This window comes from Planococcus citri, chromosome 5 (genome assembly GCF_950023065.1).
Source record: "Planococcus citri chromosome 5, ihPlaCitr1.1, whole genome shotgun sequence".
Lineage (NCBI taxonomy): Eukaryota > Metazoa > Arthropoda > Insecta > Hemiptera > Pseudococcidae > Planococcus > Planococcus citri.
In genome coordinates this window covers 26200496-26222658 of record NC_088681.1, presented here as the reverse complement: position 1 = coordinate 26222658, position 22163 = coordinate 26200496, and the positions used below count along the sequence as shown (strand labels likewise).

General features: G+C 32.9%; 1 protein-coding gene across 1 annotated transcript in view; it reads right to left on the bottom strand.

Moving 5' to 3' along the window:
- Positions 1-22163, bottom strand: part of Cow (Proteoglycan Cow) — a 77700-nt gene that overhangs the window by 31788 nt on the left and 23749 nt on the right. The window contains exon 2 of the mRNA XM_065365385.1: positions 1568-1634. Coding sequence (XP_065221457.1) covers positions 1568-1634 — 67 coding nt within the window. The remainder of the gene's footprint in view (positions 1-1567; positions 1635-22163) is intronic.

Genomic DNA, 22163 nt, shown 5'->3' with positions numbered 1-22163 from the left:
ATTTTCTCTAATTAAAAAAAACAAACAAACAAAAATTTTTCACCAAAATTTCCAAAATTCCTGACGAAAAAACTCAACTGAAAGAAAGCCTGAATTCGTTCAAAATTTGAGGCTAAAAAAAATCTAAACCATATCCGAGATAATTTTTAAAACGTGTCTGTTTTTGGAGAAATCAGGGCTTTTCGTTTGAATTAGAGAATTCGACATTTTGAATAATTCATAAAATAGTTTTGAAAATTTCACATCAAAAAATTCAAGGAAATTCTGAAATTAAAATTAATTACCAGCACCTCAAATTTTCCAATCCAAATTTGAAAAAAAAAATTGAAAAAAGATACCTCTCTACTCTTTACTGAATTTAATTTTCATACAAATGAACAATAATTTAGCAATTGAAGATTAAAATGTTATAGTACGTACCTATTTCAAAAACAGGGTGTCTAACAAAACTACACAAAAAATCATGACTTTTTCACATTTTTACCGCATGAAAATACCCCCTCCCCTCCAAATAAAAAACTTGAAATGCCAGAACATTTTCCATTCATCGACGAAAACTTCATATTTTTCGTTTAATTGTCGCGTCTCTCAAGCTAACAAAATCTTAAAACTAAAAAGAAGGACCTTTGAAGGACTTTTTGGAAGGACATTTCAAAATTGAAAATGTACTAATACCTCCCACCATTCATTTCCACAAAATTGACAACAAAAAAATGGTTCAAAAAATTACAATAAGTGGTAAATGAAAAATTGAATTTATATTTTTCGCTCGATTTTGATTAAATTACAGAATTATTTGAAAATTCGGAAAAATGAAGGACCTTCGGAAAAACAAGGACTTTTTCTTGACTTTTTTGAAAAGAAGGACCTATAGGCAAAAAGACAAACTTTTTCCTGACCTTCTGGATTGGAAGGACTAGATAGGTTAATATCCTATTTACTTGTTGGACAGGGTTGACATTTTTTACAGGATCAAAAATTTGGCTCGTATTTTAGTTTTTTCATTTTACTAATTTTTTGAACAAATTTTCAATTTTCAATTTTTTTTTCATTAAAAAATTTTTTTTCAAGTAGGTATGTTTCGAGCAAAATTCATGACCTCTTCATGACTTTCATGAGTTTCATGACCGTTGACACCCTGAAAAATCTCAACTTTTCGGTAAAATTTTTATAAAGTCTTTAATTTAAAAGAGTAGGTAAGTACTTTTAAAATAATTTTTATACAAATTTTGCGGTTTTATTATTTTTTTCAACGTATTTATTGCTGTCAAAACATCCAAAAAGAATGAGGTAATTTTTTTTCAAAAAAATTCCTGAAAAAATGTTCGTCTCTATTTTAAAAATACTTCAATAATTGATGATATTCGAATTCCAGGGTTTACCAACATGACACATGACTCATAATTTCTAATTCTTAGCTTAAATTTCTGCCAGAAGATCCCTCAAAAATCAAAAATGCAAAATAAATACTAAGAAAATCTCAATTTCTATCTTCAAAACATACGATTAAAGCTCCATTAAACGATAAAACAACCTATCAATAACTAAAAACTGAAATATAACTTACTGTCCGGATCATGAATCCATTTTTTCTTCCCCGTGTTCAGCTTTGTATCATCTTTGCTATTATCATTCTGTAAAAAACAAAAATAAAAAAAAAAAAAAACCATTACTACCCACGTAATTGTAATTCACGAGTACTTACATTTCGTTCAGATGATTAAAAATCTACTCTCGCGGGCGTTTCGCTCGCGATTATGCAAATATTCTAGCAAGTATCATTGAAATAATACCCCAGACTATATCCTCTTATATCAACGATGCTTCACTTCGAGCCTAATTCTTATTCTTTGGAAAACTTTTAAATAAACTTTACGCTGGTATCATCTGGGTCTGTAGGCCGAAGCCGAAGCCGAAGCATCGTCAACTTTCGCGACTAATTATCTTCGGTTAATTTTAATTAATCGTCGTTTCTCACACAGAAATAATCTCGCGTGAAAATTTACCCAGCTCGTATTTCCCAAAGGCGACGTTCATCAACAAATTCCTATATATTACATTCATCAATCACAACAAACTCGAGTCTCGAATTACTTTTTCGAAAAATTCATCGAGCAGGATATAGCCTATAGTCAGACTTATGAAATACACTGTCGAGACTATTTAATCCTTATACATATAACAGACTACATATAAGTATACACGCAAAGTTATATGTGTATCTCATATCTTCATTGTTTCGAAGTATAATATCCGGGTATCATCGTGTACGATGAACAAATGAGAAGGATATCATTCGATGTGCAAATGACAAGTCGAATAATTAATATCCAATTCGGTATACGCATAGACATTGTCGTATGTAAATATACTAGGTACCTATGTACCTACAAATGGGTATACAACGATCTCTCTTTCCTACAGACTGCAGCATCCTTTCCATTATGTCATCCGGTCTCTTTATCCGCACACTCGCACACACAATTTCAAATTCAGAATTCGCAGACACAGTAAATCCTATAGAATGAGTTTCCCATCCCCTCTTATTCTTCAAAACTACACCTATATAAATCAATATTCAGTATCCAACAATAAAGAAAAACACCGAACGAGTAAAACATACTATACAGACATAGCACTTGCACAGCATTCAGTATTAAAAAAAAAAAAAAACAGTCGATTGCATAAATAATTCTCGCCTTCATATACACTTGCAGTACCCAGAGCACATATACGAGTCGTATTTACGAGTACGTACTCTTTATCGTATTCTGATTTACGACTTTAACCGTGACTATTCGTTTTAACCATACGAATAACTCATAGTCGAAAGTTTTTCAAATAGACGAACTATTATAGTCCATAAGCTGCATCAAGGTAAAGAAGAGATTGTACCATCTTCTCGTCGTATTATTCAATGTTTTTCTATTTGTTTCCACGCTCGAACTGTGTGGATAAAAATGCACAGCGCTGCGAGAAACATAGAAAAGTAATTTCGAATTTGAACTTATTTTAATCCGATCGCAGAGGATGTCTGTGGGAGTAAATCCATTCTTTTTTGAGCACTTTATGGTGCAGGTAAAAAAATCAAATGAAAACTGAATATCCCGAAAGAAGACGACAAAAGATACGACATACAGATAAATAACCCTTCTTCACAACTCCTTCAACTAAAAAAATATCGTCATAAATTGCGAGAATTTCAACTTACTCGTATATTGGATAAATTTGAAAATCGTGCACACATGTGCGTGACACTGAATTAAAATAAAATGAAAAAAATCAAACTTAAACAAAAGTATGAATCTATACTTTTTGTTCTATGTGAAAGAAATATCAATATTACAGATTTGCTTGACAGATTTAAAATTTTTAAACTCGAAAATGAAAAATTTAGACGATTGTTTTCACTTTTTTTCTGGAAATTTTGATGAAGTTTTCATCGCTGTTTCATATGGCTCGAACTCGAACATTACTAGATGTCAGAAAGTTGACCGGAAGCTTGACTTTTATATGTACCAAAAAAACGACCAAGAGCAGCTTATAATCGCGTGTATCTCAAAAACAAAGCATCTTAGAGGAAATCTGATGAGATTCCAATGTCCACCCAGAACGTGAAATTTGACGTCAAAAAAAGGAATTCATTTTAAACGAGTTTTTAGATTTATGAAAATTGATTTTTTGAGGCAATCAGTGCATTCTACGAGAAAAAAGGTTATGAATAAAATTGTAGAGGATAAAATTTCTTTTCTGTAAATAAAGCAATAAAAAATAGATAAGATTAAGAAATGTTGTTTTTTTAGAAAAATATGTATAAATTTTTGAACATAAAAACATTGTTCTCAAATCCCAGCAGAATCCTGACTCAAAAAAAAGTAAAAAAAATTGGTAATTTTCCCATTCGGTTTTGAAAAAATTCATTTTGGGACTTGAATTTCCGTAAAATTGGACGAAATTTAGCAAAAATTTGAAACGACGTTAAAACTTGCTAAAATAGCATAGCAACAAAAGCGACTAAAATTTGTTAAAATGTTTCAGAATTTGACCAAAATTTTTTGAAGTGAAAATTTGTAAACATTTCCAAAAAAATTGATCACATACAGGGCTCGTACTCAATTTCTCCCCCCCCCCCAAAAAAAAGCAACTTTAGCAACCAAAAAAGTGACAAAACGCTAGCAAAACGTTTTAATGCAGAAAAAACTCACAAAAAACAGAATAACAATTATTACGAATTAAAATGTGTTTACTTTTAGAAAAGATTTCGGTAATTTTGAACAATAAACAATGCTTGGAAAAATAAAACGAGGCAGACAATTTTAACAACAAAAAGAATAATTTCCTGACAGCTTCTGGCAAAAAAGCGAAATATTTGAACAATGTTTGAAAAAAAGCAAAACTTAAATTCTTTAAAAAAAAGACAATTTTTAGAAATTTTTTTAAAAAGCGAGGATTTTTTACAATTTTTGAGGAAACGCAAGACTTTGACAATTTTTGCAAAAAGCAAGGACTTTGTGAGAACTATTGGCAAACAAATTATGCTTTTTGGCAATTTCTGGTAAATACCCAAGCCAGGCTTTCAAATAACTTATGAAGAGAAAAAAAATTGATAATTTTGGCAAAAATCAGCAATTTCTGGAAATGAGAAATTATATTTTTTCGAAAAATGAAATGTTTTATTTCGTAATTTACTTATGGCAGTTTTGGGTAAAAGGCGAGACTATTGGACAATTTTTGGAAAAAGTAAAACTTTTTGGATTTTTTTTTTGCAAAAACAAGGATTTTTTTACAAATATCAGCAAAACGCAAGACTGACGATTTCAGGAGAAAGCACGAATTTTTGACAATTATTGGCAAAAAAGAGTAGGTAATTTTTCGCAATTTTTGTAGAAAATGGGAGTAATTTATTGGTAAATTTTTTTGTTAACAAGTGAAACTTTATTTCATTTTTTTTGGCAAAAAAACGAGACTTTCATAAGTAATTTTTAGGTAGGGGAGGGAGGAATGGATCCTTCTTGAAACTTTTTACAGAAAAGTGACAATTTTCGGCAAGAAACGAAACTATTTGGAAATTTAGGCAAAAGGTAAGATTTTTAGATACGAGGTATTTTTGACAGAAAGGTTGACTAAGACGATTTTGCACTGCAGCCAGTTGGAAAAGAATAAAAAAATGTAAGTACATATTAGGTAGATATCTTCGCAAAATATTCACTTAGGTATTGATTTTATTTGCATTTTCCCCTTCAAAATCTATGCAAAAATTGAATTTTCGAATTTTTTTTTTAAAAGTAACTGTTGTGACGAAAGTTGTAGAAAAAGTAACCAAAAATTACTCTTAGTAACTTGAATAAAATTATCAAAATGCAAGGTAGTTGTGAAAAATGACTGAAAATTATTGTCAAAAATTGATGAAATTTCAGGATTGTTACGTATGAATCGCGAATCACAGCTCAAAAAAAATGATTCGAATCACGAATCTATTTCCACATTTTTGATCCAAATCGTTATTCGAATTATCCTTAGCCCAACTCTGCAGTTACCACTCAAGTTAGGTGTAATAAATCAATTTATTTTTTCTGAAAATGTGATTACGACATCTGAAATTTGATAGTTTTACTGCCATTTGACGGAATCTTGAAATTTGCAGTACGAAAATGTGTGAATTTATTCACCATTTCTTATGTATCTTACCCTGATGAGAATATTCAAATTCAAATATCAAAATGCGAAATCGTGTGTTGAAATCAAAATAAAGAATTTCTTCGTTGCATAGGTACGATTTTTAATTACACGATACTGTTTAAGAGCAAAGTCTTAATCGGAAAAATAAGGGTGTATATTTTGTAAATTCAAAACACAGACAAAACGTTCGTTCAAATAAACCGAAGTAAACTTTCATCGAGTTTATTTTATTGAATCGAGGACTAATTTTCATTTCTACGATTAGAAAAGCAATCCACGTCAGACAGTATAAAGTTGTGCATTGCTTCAGTTTGGTGATTGGGGATCTATGAGGCGGAGGGGGGAGGGGCGAGGGACACACAGGGAAGGGGGATGCTTTCATTGCAAATTTTTTTGGTCTCCTTCAGTCACAGTACCCTGCGGGTCGCAGCGTGTGTTTACAAACCTCGGCGACTATTTACGTTTGAGCTCGTTGCGTCGATATTAAAGCAATATATCAATTTAGACACTACAAGGAGAGACGCTGGGAGAGCGGCAGTATACTAAATACACACCGTATACAGAGCTAACTTTTCATTAGTGGGTAGTCGATTCGGGAATACGGTGCGGCGTTAATTTTTTATGAGAGGAACAATCGCAGCGAAATTCACCATAAACGTTTCCGACGACATCGACATAAAAACCTATCCTCTGTCCGATCCTTTTTCCAATATGCGTAAATTTTCGCCGACTATATAGATTCAAATCGAACCTTTCTACTCCTCTCTCGTATGAAAATTAACGGTTATTTTCCATATCGACGGCAAAAAATTATAGCCGGACTAATGAATCGTGTATAATCTGACCAAAATAATGGAACCGTGTATATGGCTGACCCAATTTCACTGTACAAAATTTGCCGCGGTATAAAACTCAGCATCCGAATATACAGGACACAAGAGCATCTCTCGTGTTTAGGGTGTTACAAATGGGTGGAGAGACGTGGGGAGGGGGGTGAAAAAAGGAATGAATCGGCCTTCTTAAATATGTATATTTATATTTTACCACGCAGTCATTTTTCATGCGGTATTTTCAAATACTTCTCGGCACGTTGCGTTTTTTTTCTTCTCCTTTACCGTACCTACTACTCTCAGAAGAGGGAAAAAAATGACGAAAGAGGTTGGGAAAAAACACTTTACGTTGTGGAGGGAAAAAGCAAGCAAGCAAGCACGGAAGAGAGAACGACTACGACGACGACGACGACGTATAGAAAGATGAAAAAAATATGTAGTTCTCGTAAGAAAGCCATTTATACGCAGCAACGATATTAATTTTTTCGTCTTTTTGATGTGCGCCTTTTTCGAGCAACGAAAGCGTGTTAGTGTTTTTCCCGCGCTCGATTAACTATACAAACTCGTTCATGCATTTTTTACCCCGGCCTTTTTTACTGTGTAAAGTATACATTACATACAACGGGCCAGAATATCTATGTATTATGCCGAGCCATCGAATATTATACTCGTATACTATACGAGACGAGTGTAGTAAGCCCGCAACTTTCAATTGCTCTAGTGTGTTTTTCATTCTTGGCCTTCGCCTCGCGTTTGTTGTGTGTAGTGTGTGGTGGCTATATAGGAAGTGAGGAAGGTAATCCTTTGCAGTTAAGACTCTTCGGAGTAATGGTTTAAACGACTGCTGCATTTTCATTACGAATTTATCGATTGCACTTGCCACGCCGAAGGAAGCCAAGGCTTTTATCAAAAGCTTTACTTACAACGACGAGTTCATCTCTCACTCTCTTATACTCTCTCTGTCTTGTTTACATTTTACGACTGTGACGAGAAGAACAGAGCATCTATACGTATGTCGTATATTTGTTAACTTTATATACGCCGTAGGGTGGTTCGAAAAAAACACGCTTTCGATGTTACCAGACTCGTGGAAGAAGTTTACTTCGAAATGAAAACCTCCAGAAAAGAATTTTCTATCGTTTTTCAGCGGAGACTGAACTTGAGATTCTCTCGTTGATAATTCTGAAAAACTTGCCAAAATTGCCAAAAAGCCCACAATTTTAGCCAAATTTGCCGAAAAGTCATAATTTAAAAAAAATAAATTTCCAAAAAAATCACAATTTAAGGCAAAATTTTCCGAACGATCTGTTTTTTTCAATCGTCAAAAAAATCGAATTTTCGCCAAAATTGATCAAAAGTTTCATTCTTTGTCAAAATCACCGCAAAAGCCCCTTTCCAAAATAGAATATTTTTCAAAAGGTTCGTTTATTTTCAAATTGAGAAAAAGCCATGTTTTTTTTTCAATTGCCACGATTTTTTGCTCAAACTGTCCAAAACATTTTTTAAAAACCTTGATTTCTGCCAAAATTGGCCAAAAATTTCATTTTTTGTTAAAATTGTCAAAAACATCTAGCTTTTTTGTCCAAACTGCCAAAAAATTCTGATTCTCGCTGACATTGTTGGAAACCGCTGATTTTAGCCAAAATTACCAAAAAGCCCGGCTTTTGTCAAAAAACCTCAGTTTTGCCAAACTTGACCCTACTTTCCGTTTTTTATCAAAATTTACAACAAATCGTCCTCTTTCAAAAAGTACTTACTCGCAAGTCTCATTTTTTTAGAAGTTGACCAAAAATTTTTTTTTTTGCCTTTGTCAAAAAATAGCACTTTTTAGCTCAAACTGCCAATGAGTTCTGATTTCAGCATCGAGGTCAACGGATTTCAGCCAAAACAGCGAGAAAATCTTGTGGTACCGCGACTTTTTCTCTAACACAATTTTTCTAATAGAGAATTTATCTAACGTCAATTTCTCTAAACACAATATGTTTTCTACTAAAAATGTTGCCAACATTATTTTTTCTTTAAAACATCAATTTATCCATAGGTAACTTATTACAAAGTATGAAAATTTACCATTTTTGTGTCTAAATATTTCTGAATAATTTCTTTTTTCAAGAAAAGACCCTTCCTTGGTCTCTCGCAATGGTCTCCCAAATTGGAAAAAATAACAGCCAACCCTTTTGAAATCCAAAATATCAACCTAATAAATCAAATCTAAAACCTTCTCTGCGTGTGTGTAAATTAATAATCTCGAACACCCTCCCCTACCCCCCAACCCCCCCAAAAAAAAACCTCTCACATTTTCAATAAACAGCCTCCTTCGGCCCCCTGCCCGTGATATTGGTCCAAAATCACCACAAAGGCCCCTTTTGACAATGATATTTTTTAAAAGTTTTGTTCATTTTACAAATTGCTAAAAAGTCATCTTTTTTTCGAAATTGCCATGAAGTCTTGATTTTCCTCCCCAAACAGTCAATAAATCCTAATTTCTGGCAAAGTTGGCAAAAACCTTGATTTTTTCCAAAATTGACCAAAAAATATATATCTTGTTGAAATCCCCAAAAATGCCCTTTATTGCTCAAACTGCCAAAAATTCTCGATTTCGTCAACATTAACAAAAAGCCCTATTTTTTTTAGTCGAGTTACAAAAAATTTCAATTTGGCCAAACTTGACTCTATAACTCATGTTTTTTTGTCAAAATTTGCAAGCCCTCTTTTAACAAAAATTTTTCAAGAGTCTCATTTTTTTAAAAAATTGAACAAAAGTCTTTATTTTCTGCTAAAATGGTCGAAAAATCGTATTTTTCTGCACAAACTGCCAATAAGTTTTGATTAAGTATAGCAAAAATTGGTAAAAAGTCTTGTTTTTTGTTTACTTTTTTTCAAAATAACCAAGAAATCCCAATTCTGCCAAAATTCTGCCTAAATTCTTCAACAGCTGTTTAGTGTTTTTTTTCCTAAAAATTCCAAAGAAATCAAGTTTCAACCAACATTTTTATAAAGTCCAGTTTTCAAGTCAAAATTGACCAAAAAGACCTGTTTTAGCCAAAATTTCTGCACTATTTATGCCAAAATTGCCAAAAAATCACTTTTTTCTGATAATATTGCTAATTCAAATTTTTAAAAGAGAATGAAAAATTTCGGAATTTTAGAGGTAGAAGTATTCCTTTTAAAAATTTGATTTTATTTCTCGTTTATTTATTTCTCTTTCAGAGTAGAAAAATTTTGACCTGAAGAAACTCTGGTTTCTGATATTATTTTGATTCTTCCTTTCCAGTCACTTAAAATGAAACATTATTTTGTATTTCAATATTTTCATCTTACATTTTTCGATTTGATTCTAGTTTCCCAACGTGAAAAAAAAATTGTTTTTCAAAAAAATTTACAATTTTTCATCTTGAAATTCTGCATTTTTGATATATTAAGGATTTTAAAATTTTCTACTCATTTGAAACTTTCGAACATTTTTTGTTAACATTTTTTCACTTTTATTTTTGATTCTAGCTATGCATTTTGATTTTTAACCATTTGAACTCTTCTTTAGACATTTTTTAAAAAAGTGAGTTTTTTTTTGCTTTCAATTATTTCTTCATTTTTTAAAAAACATTTTTCATTTTTTTCAGTTCTTTTCTTTCACTAAAAAATCAAATCTAGATTTTCAGGAACCGAGGATACATGATTACAAAAAACTAAATTTCATTTCAAAATGCTGCTTTTTTGAGGTTCTACTCTCCAATCATTTTTCTCTATGAGTTAAAAGTGTCAATTTTTATTAGAAGTTTCCAATTCCGAAATAAACTGTACGCTTGGGAGCTTGGTCAAAATCTTTCACCTATATCTTCTTCCCTCCCTCCCACCGGACTCTTATAATACATACACATGCTTGCATGCATGCTCTGTATAAGTGTGTACGTATCTCATTTTTGGATCGAGGCAATATAGGCGAATTTATGGTGTCGAAATGCAACGGTGGCGCATTTTGCAAAAGTTAAAATCATAACGATGTAACCTTCGAATTATTCCATTGTTCGGTAGTGGTGTTCTTGGTCGTCATGGAGATTCAACTTTTACTCGATGATCGGGGTGTGTTCGGTGGTGGCGCCGATTTCGCCACATGTCCCGCATTTCTTCACTATAGGATAGATATACGATACACGGTAACTCGCCTCCAATGGTACCCATATAAAAACAATCACACAGGGACGTGCAAAAAAAAATCCTACCCTTCGAGTTTTTGTTTATGTACAACCGAGTCGAGTGAGAGTGAGTCGTATATAGAAGATTTCGGACTCAGCCGCGCGATATTGTCCGGGACCTGTCATTATACATTGATTTTTTTAGCCGATACTTTTGAATAGTCGCAGTTTACCTTTTTACCTATCTACCTAGTTGACTGTAACTATACCTATACAAGTGTGACATGTATATATAGCAAGGTTATCAAGGCACGTAGTATCTAAGTAGATAATAATAGCAACATCCGCGCCTATATTGATTACACAGATACGGTCACATACACGTGCGCCACTAAACCTTGGTCTGCCTGTGCTGCGTTCGGAATTAGGATGGATTTTGACCGTGTACTATGAATTTATGACTGAAGCCTTTGTTTGCGCTAGAAAAGGGTAAATCGATTGATCGATTGCCAAACTATAGGGGTTCATTCTGAAGCTACTTGTGAGAAAATTGAAGTTGGGCGATTTTTGGAATCAGTATAAGTTGAAGGAGTTGAATTAGAAAAATTAGTTGATATTCGAATTTAGTGCCCATGAAAACCTAACAAACCATACGTCAAAGGATTTTTTCAATTTTAAGGAAATTCTGAAGGGCGAATGGTGGGGGGGCTTTGTAGGGGTCGAATTGAAAAAATAAGTCAATATTCGTATTCAGTACTCCAAAAACCAATGAAACGATATGTCACACGACCTTTGATGTTTTTCATAATTTTGGAGCTCCATACCCGACAGTTTTGCTGCCCCCTATCATCAAAATTAGTCCTGTAGGTAGTCGTAAATACTATAAAAATTTATGCTCACTGGATTTTCCTCAAAAATTTTTTCACTCAATTCTCCAAATGCTTTTGAAAATTGAATTTCCAGAAAAAAAGCTCGAGCTTCACTACGCACACGAGCCTCGAGTAATGAAATATTTACGTACCTCGCGTCGTTTTTCATTTAATATAATTCAGGTAAGTATACAAGGTAAATTTTACATTTTCATTCAAAATGCCAACGTACATTTCGTCAGTAGGTAGAATTCAAACATGTAGAACGACAATTTAATCAATCCTCAGTCTGCGGGAAGTAACTCTTGTGACATTACGTAGTAATAATTTTTCGCAACATCGTCGAAATTAACGAGTTAAAACCACATAAATCCTTTGTAGCATTCGTTCGTATTGTAGGTGTTTTACGAGGCATAAGAAATCCGCCGTCAACCAAAAAGGGTACACGAGAGAAAGAGACATAGACACACAGAGAGATACTTTAAAAGATAAACACACTACTGCAGTACCTACACTTACACTATACACTGCGTAAGCCGAAGCCCTAAGCCGCGAAATCAGTCAACAAGTTGAAACCCCATCCGAGTTGGTTGTTGGCATTGCCGGCACGCAAAACTAACACCACTTCACACGTTGTCTTGAGCTACGATGGTAGCAAGGTATGTATATAGAGAAATAGAAAAAATATACAGCCAAATACCATTATTTTGCAAGTCTATTCAATTCTTGTGAGTATCTCGTTATATGCACAGTACAACGAGAGGTATATAACCCTTTCGCAACCGAACCGAACCGCCTCTAACCTACCTCAATTTTATCAAAATCATACTGCAAAAAAGGCCATACTACTCTCGATGGTAACGGCGGTGACATTCGCTACGACAAAATTCGACGACAAATATTTATTTAGGCGAATCTAGAGAGAGCCGAACTGAGTCGAGTAAAAAGCTAAATTTACTTTATCATGGCTCCTCGTATATATATTTTATAATTACATTAAAATTCCCCCGAACGCTGCCCCTGCCCTTTGTCATCTATATCGTCTGCGTGCCATCTTTCTGTTGAGCAGTGTGTCTCATTGACCGAGGCGAAGACGCAGCAAAGCGCAATGAACCAAGTTTGAATATACGGACCTGTGCACGCAGCTTCCCTATTCTTAATTATAAAGTTGACGCTGCTGCTTTTAACGAAAGTTTATACTTAATTTAAGCCTTACTACCGAGTTTATATTAGCTTTAAAATGTAATTAAAAACGTTAACCCGAGAGTTTAGCGTACGATTGTTGAGATATGTATGGAAATTACTACTGGAGTCGTTTTGTTCGATAATCCGTATGGTAATTGGTAATTCTTACTTATAATTATCAATAAAAATTGATCAGGGTTACTTCTGCGGTGATTGAAATCGATCACGATTTTAAAAAAGTTGTTTTTTCCAAATTAAAAATTTCAATTAATTTTCAAACAAATTGGAGGCTCAAATTGGTTTGAAAATGGGCGCGAACAATTCCGAGCGTCAAATGTAGGAAAAACAGAAATTTTTGAGTCATTTTCGTCGATGTTTCTCGATGTTTTGAGCTCAAATTGTACAATTTTGAGCACATCACGATTTCTAATTCTCTTCCGTTGATGCATATCGCATTCCACGATCTGGCGCCAGTTCCAATTGATCAAAATAAGTCATTCAAAGCTTACACTTGATTTTTCCCAAAAACAAAAACTGCAGTATCCAAAAAAGTTCGAAAAAATAATCAAAAAAAATAACAAAACGTGTGCAAATTGCAGAACAAGTTACGAAAAAAATTCGACTGAGACATCAATGATTTCAGAAAAAAGCAGGACTTTGTCGCAATTTTTGTTAAAAAAGAGAAACAATTTTGCAACTTTTTGGTAAAAAAGTGAAACTTTGGCTATTTTTGGCAGAAAAGTGAAAATTTCTGACAGTTTTTGACACAATTAAAACGATACTTCAACCATTTTAGCAAAAATCACGGGACAAGGCTCTTTGGAAATTTCTGGAACAAAGTGAGACTTTTGGAAATTTTTTCCAAATGAAAAGCAAAAAGTTTTGGCAGTTTTTAAAATCAAAAATGAGAATGTTTGGAAATTCTGGCCAAAGATAATATTTTTTTCAAATTTTTGCAAAAAGGGAGACGCTGACAACTTCAGCATAATCAAGTAATGTTTATAAAAAAAAATTATGTTCATAAGAAATTTTGATGAGAAAGGTGAACACTCCCACCAAAAAGCAGGACTTGAACAATTTTAGCAATTAACGAAATTTTTCGCAATTAGGTATTGGCAAAAAAGCAAGGCTTTCTGAAAATTTTAACAAAAAGCAAGACTTTGAAAATTATAACAAAATACGTGGCTTGTTGACAATTTTTTTTAAAAGCCTCCCCCCTCCCCCTTAAAAAAATAAGGTTTATTGGAAAGTTTTTGGCAAAAAGCAAGACTGATAACTTCATAACATCAGCAAAAAACAGGTGTTTTTCACAATTTTTTGATAAAAAATGAACTTTTTCGGTAATTTTTGAAAAGAAAGTGATGGCAAAAAAGTGAGACATACTAGGGGTCTTTTTTGAAAAAAATGAATTGTTGGGAATTTTTAGCCAACAAAAAAATTTCTAGCAACTAGACTAAGTAAGTACATTTTATTACGAGAATTCTCGAAAATCTGGTTTTTGGACGTTTTTTGAATCTCTTTTTCAAGAACTTTCAAGATTCCAACCACAAACCTTCAAAACCTAAGTCTTCTCTCTTTAAGTAAACTCAGTAAAATCCATAATCCATTTTCAAAAGCTACTACCGTAGCAGATTCTAGCGGATTCTAAACCTGCCAAAATCCATTTTAAAAAAAAAAACAGACTTATTAAGACGAGACTTTTTGCTACCTATTTTTGGAAGAAAACAAGACTTTGACAACTTTAGAAAAGGGCATGGTTTCCAACAATTTTTGAAAAAAAAGGGAAACTTTTTAGCAATTTTCAGAAAAAATCTGGCCTTTTAACAATTAAGTATTGCCAAAAAAGTGAAGCTTATTGGAAATTTCTGGTAAAAGTGAAAATTTCTAACCAGTTTTCGTAAAAAGCATATCCTTTAGCAACTATTAGCAGCCTTTTTTGCAGTTTCTGAAGAAAAGTGAGAAGTTTCTATTTTAACAAAAGACTAGACTGGGCGCTGTTTTTTTGGCAAAAAAGAGACTGCAAACAATTTTAGCTAAAGGTGGGGCTTTGTAACTTAACACATTGTAACTGTAACGCTGAAAAGGTACTCTGTATAATAGCTATATTTTTAAAAAATAGCATTCTTTGGAAACTTTTGACCCTATAGAAAAGAAAACAATCAAAGTTGAAAATTACAGACGACCAGGTCAATGGTCATTTTTTAGAGCACCGTAATAAGTAGAGCTGGGATTTTTATGCTTTGCATATTTTTTTATGGACTAGAAAAAGCCCATATTTAATAAGATCTCCACGATATCACTTTGCATATTTTGCATATTTCAGACCAAATTGCATATTTTAGCATATTTTAGGGGAAAACCCTGCATGTTTTTGAAAATTGAACATTCTCTGGTATTTTTTTGCATATTACCAATAATTTTGCAAAAATTGAGATTTTTAAGACTTTTTTGTTCAAAAAATCGCAACACTGCTAAAATGTCATCAAAGAAATTTTTTCCCGAAATAATTTATGAATTTAAAAACGACTTTCTTTTTTGTCTATTTTTTAAAAAGAAAAACATATTTTTTGATCACTGGGTTCATATTGTTTTGAATTAAAAGTTTTCATACTTTTCATGTTTTTCATGCTTGAAAAATCCTTTTCGAAGATACGTTACTCACTGCTGAAATTTTTGCGTAATTTTTGCATATTATTACTTTGGGTGAAAAAATTGCATAAAATATTGCATATTTTCATCATATATGTATTTCCGCATAAAAATCCCAGCTCTAGTAATAAGGACCCAAATAATAATTAAACTAGACGGTCCAAATTTCGCACAACGAGTGAGAAGAAGCCAAATATCGTAGGCGCTTTTTATATGCAGATTGTAACCTTCTAACCTTATAAGACTCAACCTCAGAGTCTAAAAAAGTCGATTTTTGAGCTAATTTGTTTTTTAAAAAAATAAATGTTGAACTTTTGAACTTAAGCATTCCGAAGTAGATTGGCTAAGAATATTTCTCTTAAGTATAGACTTGTGGGGAAAAATCCAAAATCCTCATCTTCGACAACAAAAAAATACATCTTCTTCCACCTTAAATTTTGATCACATTACCCATCAAACAAACACACATTAAAAACCTAAAAAAAAAACACGAGATATAAAATAAGCCTAAAATTTACATTTTCGATAAAAAAAAAAATCTACGAATACTTGTAAATGGAAATTTGCCAAGCACATGGTAACTTCATTTTGAAAAAGCCTGCCTTTTAATGGAGCTTTTGAAACGTGATGGTAGTACAGAAACCACATTACATTACATCAAAAATACATACATTCGCATACGTCGAATCGTGCCTAAATTTATTCAAAATATATGTATCTACATCGCATAAAGCGACGTTTCGTCATTGAGCTAATTGCTTTCAAATATTTTTAATTTTTTATACGTTGAAAAATCGTTTCACGAAAAAAGGGCTCAGACTGGTGTAGCAAAATAGTATATACCACAGTATCTACATCTAAACCTTCGAATATACATTATAACGCAGTAACTGATTTTCATACCGATTACACGTATTTTTCTAACTGTCAATCGTGTGTCACTGTGAGAAAAACGTTGCCTCGATTCGACAACAGAATATACTACAGTATACAAAAAGAGTTGGTAAAAAAAAAAGAGAGTACACGAAGCCCTACTTGTCCTATCTGTGTACAGTATACATAAAAAAGGCGCAGCGTGAGTAAATTTAAAGTTACGGCTTCGATATTTTTCCCGCAGAACGAAGTAGGTACTGTGAGCTGTGTCAAAGTTGTCAAATAAGACTGAAATCATGAAATGTGTATTGGAAAATTTTCACCAACAGGCAAATATATAGGTACGCGTAGCTATATTAACTGGATGTATTTTATAAGGGGTTTTTGCAAAGTAATGGGTATAATATCTATACGATTTACATCATTTTTACCTCTCAACGTGTATAGCTATTTTCATAAATATTTTCTGTACGCCGGATAAATGACACCATATCTATGGAAACGAGCGAAATAAATTCTTTTGTTTGCCGGATTGGAGGAAAATGGATTAATAAAATGGCCTATGATGAACATTAAGATAAAATGTATCGGTTCTGCGTGTACAGGTAGGGAGGGAAAAGGCTCACAGTCTCTATGGACGAATGTAAATTATACATGATTTTATTTCATTTTTTTTTTTTCGATATATACGAACTTATGAAAGGTTATTCAATGTAATGTTATGGGATTTTGAAAGTAAAAGAGATTCACGCTTTATGGAATACATATTGGAATTTGTTGTACGGGTATTTGCGGGTAATTTTTTCTCTGTACCTTTTTTCTATACTTCCTTTCCAATGGATGAACTTATTTCACTCGATTACATTCGCGTATCACGTACATATAGCAATTTATACAGCGCCGTTAACACGATATAGCTTTTTATTTACTTTCATTTTTCTTACACGTACCTACCTATACCTTTAGGTAGCAGCCTCTATATACCTTTGGAATTGAGTGAAAAAAAGGCTCGCGAAATGTGTAAAAACTATCTCGACTTGTAATTTATCGAACGAATAAAAATATACGACTATATACGAGTACCGATGCGAAAGATTTTTACAAGCATTCGCTTTCAACTTTCAGCGTCAGCCTCCTTAGGAGAATATTTTTTAACGTTGAAAAACGTAAAACGATTAATTAACGGGGTTGATTTCGATCGTCGACCTAATTCTGTTCCATTCCACGTACAAGACGGTTTTCATTGTAAAACAAAAGACGATATAATATTTATTCCCAGTGACATACAACTCGAGGAGGTTTTTTACCTCTATTTTTTTTCTCATTACGTAATAGGATTTTATGGTATACCATGTTCTATATGCAGTGTGCACTATACGGGGTTTTTTGTGAAATTAAAAAGAAAAAGAAAAAGAAAAAAGCGAGAGACAGATGGAGGTTGAAGGTATATACGTAGGTAGGTATATGAAAGCTCGCGTCTTTTTCTATGGGTAATCAAAATAAATGCTTCGCATAAAAGGTTCACCGAGCTCGGTACACGTATAGTTTACAAGCATTACGAAATTACCATGCTAATTTTGCGTTTTTACTCCGGCTGCTGTGTTCTGCACTCTGTACTCTTATGATGGTGCTCTCTGGGTAGGTATTTGTGTACGCCGAATGTTTCTCGAATCAACGAGTTATTTTTGCATTGTACGCTCTTTGTTCTTGAGGCTTTATACGAGCCTGTGCTTTGGAGCTTTTCATGGCGCGTGGAAGCGTGCAAAATCGAATGCTAGGTAGGTATAGGTATAGGTAAGTACACATAAAATTTAAAAATGGCGTCGAAATGGCGTAGAATGTGTGCCAAATACAGGTTTTCAAAGTATGCAGCATGGAGGTAAGGTATTGGTATGGTTTAATTAGCGTAGCTCTAATTGGAAACTGGGAAAGGCGAAATGAAAAATGAACTGGTGCATTTGACGGTATCGTATAAGTATACCAAGCTTATGCGGGAGGAGATGAAGGAAATTCTCTTAAGGAAAGAAATTCATTTTCCGCTCGAGGATTTGATATTGGATTGAATCGAGTGTTTGATGGCAAAAGATGAACAATCCAGAGGTTAAAGGCTCGAATCGATTTAACGAACTAATTGAAAATATATTTCACCTAAGATGGTTTTTTTTGAAACGAAAATTTTTAAGCGTATTTTTGGATTGATTACTTCATCGGCGTTGATATGAGTTCCTGGATGAATCAACGCTCTTGTTGGACCGAGTTGAAAAATTATAAAGTGGACGATTAGGTATTCGATTCGAAGAAAAAAAATATAATAACGAAACTTTTACAGCGTTGCAAGCATGAAAGGAAAGGCCTAGCGAAATAGAATGTCAACCAATCGTGAAAGTTCCGAAAAAGGTCATCGTGAATTTTGTTGAAAAACTGAGCACGTATTTTTCAACCGAACTTTGAAAACTTGCAAAAATACAGGATGTGTGGGAAATCACAGTCAATACTTGGGAATTGAATACAACCGGATACCATTAAAAATGTTCATCAGAATATGTCGTCTATTCTCGAATTTGAACGAGTGCAGAGTGTCTAAAAAAAAATGGGCGTAGGTAATGAGAAAAATCTTATCAAAAAAAAAAAAGAAAAATTCCTTAAAATGACAAATTGTAAAACTGCGCAAAAATGATAATTAAATTAACTTAAACAATTATTAGAAATAAAATATTTGAAATCATTTCTTGAGGCTTCAAAGTGAAGAATTTTTCAAAAAAGGGAAATTGAGTTTTTTGTTTACATTAAAAGGGAACTTTTCTCGCCATTTTTATTTTATCACGCCCATCTCTTTTTGGAAAATGCAGTGTAGATGATATTTTGGTAAGTGCATGAGGTATAAATTGAACACTTTTGCACCTGACAGAGAAAAAGCCAAAAAGCATTTTAAAAAACACACTAAAATTTCAAACGCTATTTCATTTTTTAATTTTTAGCAAATTTTTGAAAACTCAGATTTGACTCATTTTTATTTTATTAAAATACCGACTTTAAATCTTACCAAATAGAGATACAAAGATAAAATCAGATTTACACCCTTCTTTTGACGAGCCGTTCTGGAGCCTCCAGTAAAATTCAGAATTTTCGTGTTTCGAAAAAATTGCCATTCAAAGGGTCAAATTGGAATTCAGTGCCTAAAAACTAAAATCAACCTGTCTTTGCAACCTCTCAGATCAATCTATATATGCATCTTTTAAAATAGATTTTCACTGGTAAGATCCAAAATTTTCTCCAGCGATTATTAAAAAAAAAAAAAAAAACTAGAGTTGTTGCTCATCAAGGTATTAACATAAAAGTTGAGATTTGGTTTAAATCTTATTCTTGACCTCCAAAATCGATTTGTGGTCCATTTTCAAATATTCTGAAGTTTTCAGCAGATTTTTCAATTTTCGAACAAAGCTAACAAAGGCCTCTTGGGATTTCTGCCTCCGACTTGAACGGACAGCAATTTTTGGAAAGAGCATGGACTGAAACTCCCACAAAGAAAATTTCAGCTGACTAAATTGATTTTTCAATTTTTGAAGAATTTTTGAAAATTCAAAATTGACTCTTTTTCATGGTGATTTAGGTATGTTTTTTTTAAAAAAACGTATACTCTTTCAGTAAAAATGACGGAAATTACTCCTGTAACTCTATATAAATTCCTCGAACTGAATTTCACCATTTCTAGCCATTCTGGAGCCTCCACCGCGATTTTCGATTTCTCCAGGACTTTAAAATTTATCCGGAAGAAGGTGTCAAAATCAATTTGTACAGCTAAAAATCAAGTTGTGACTCATTCTCGACCTGTTTAAAATCTGTTTTCAAAGCGTACACCTTGAGTGCGTTTTTTTGACCAGCATATTTATTATGTAAGTTGAGGGGAAAATTCAAAAAATCAAAATTTTTCTCTTCGAAGAGAAAATTTTTGAAATTTGCACGTAAGGCAGTATCTTGTCTAATACATAACAACCTCCCCCCTTTCTCATCCAAATCGAATTTCACCATTCCGAGCTATTCTGGAGTGTCCATCACGATTTTATATTTCTCCAGAATATTGAAATTTCTTCAGAAGGGGTAGAATTTAACTTGGGCAGCTAAAAATCGACTCGTAGTTTATTTTTTACTCATTCAATGAGTTTGTCCACATTGGAGTCGATTTCCAGGCGGACACTTCAAATTAGTTTTTCTCGAGATGTCCGCCAGGAAATCGACCCAAATGTGGATAAACTCGTTGACGAAGGCGAACATAAGTCTTAAGCTAGCAGATTTTCAGCTAATCAAGTTGATTTACACCCCTTCTAGAGAAATTTCGAAATTCTGGAGAATACATCTCGGAATGGTGAAATTCAGATTATAGGGTGAGGAGGTATAAAAAATATACGGCCGTTCGTTCAAATTTCAAAATTTTCCTTTGAACAGGAAAGTTTTGATTTTTTAGAATTATTTCCTAAAAAATGTTCTCGTCAAAAAAACTCACTTGTGGTGTCCTACTGGAAATCGGCTCAAATGCGGATAAATCCTTTAAACCGGTCTGGAATGTGCCACAAATTGATTTTTAGTCACCTACTAAATCGATTTGCACATCCTTCTGAAGAAATTTTAAAATTCCAGAAAAATAATGAATTGGAAAAAAAACGCTTTGGAGGCTGTAAAATAACCAGAAACAATGAAATTCGGTTTGAGGCACTGGTTAATATTAGTTTCAGAAGTAAAAGTCGAAAAATTAATTTGAACTACCTTACTTATGTTCGAATCGATCGAAATTGTTACAAGGAGACGGAGAGTAAACTCGAGTTCACAGATGCTTCGCTTAGTTTCATTTTTAAATTTTGACACTTGAAATTAATAAGAATTCAAAAAATCCTTTTTTATTCTTAATACTTATTGCTGGCAGATTTCTGCATAAATCCATAACAACTGACTTACTTATACTCGTAATCACGTTCTCATAGTCTTATGACAAAAATTTGTACTCACCTGCAACAGAAAAAAAAAACGATTAGTGAATTTAAAATCATTTCACCGGATATAATTATATATTTAATACAATATACGGAACATTCAGTTCATACATCAATCAGAGAATGACAATTTAACAAAGTTTTGCAAGATACAAAAGTTCTCGAATTTCATCTCGTTTGAACAACGAAAAACAATTTGGATGATCATATTTGACCAGGCAAATTAATGGAAGTTTTTTCGCAGAATTATTTTTTTTAGATTTTCTGTTTTTTGGAAATAATAATTTTACGTAATGTCCATTGAGGAGGAGGTGCAGCAAAAAAGGTACTTCCGAAAAAAATCTCACAAAATAATCCTAAGTACTTTCATATACTTAATTTAGCACTCTTGATTCCGTCAATCAGGATTATCAACCAGCTCAACCTCTCCTATAAGACCAATAAAAAACCACTCACCTAATACCTATGACGAATAAAGATATAGCTCTCATTAAAAATAAGTACATTGTCACTGTCAAGAATTATGCCACAATTAAACACTCGATTTGACGAACCATATCTAAAATATCTAAAATTGCAATCGCACGAAAATACTCGACACATAATTCACTTCTTCCGTTTTTTTGAAAATACGACATTATCATCGATATATTGATGATGAAATACCATACGTAAAGGACAAGAATACAATTTTACGTACACTTAAGTACGTACTTCAATGAAAGAGAAGATCATTTCACGAGTATTGTACTTGGAAAAAAATTTCAAAAATTATTCCACGATGATTCACTCGACGTCTTAAGAACTCGCAATTATAACATTCAATCACTTGAGAATCTCGAATAAAAAGTACCTACGTATCTACCTACCTATATAAAATTCGTGAAAGTAAAACACCACATTTTAGCTATAGGTAATGTGTATATTTGAAAACACATTAACCAAACCTTTAAACAAATT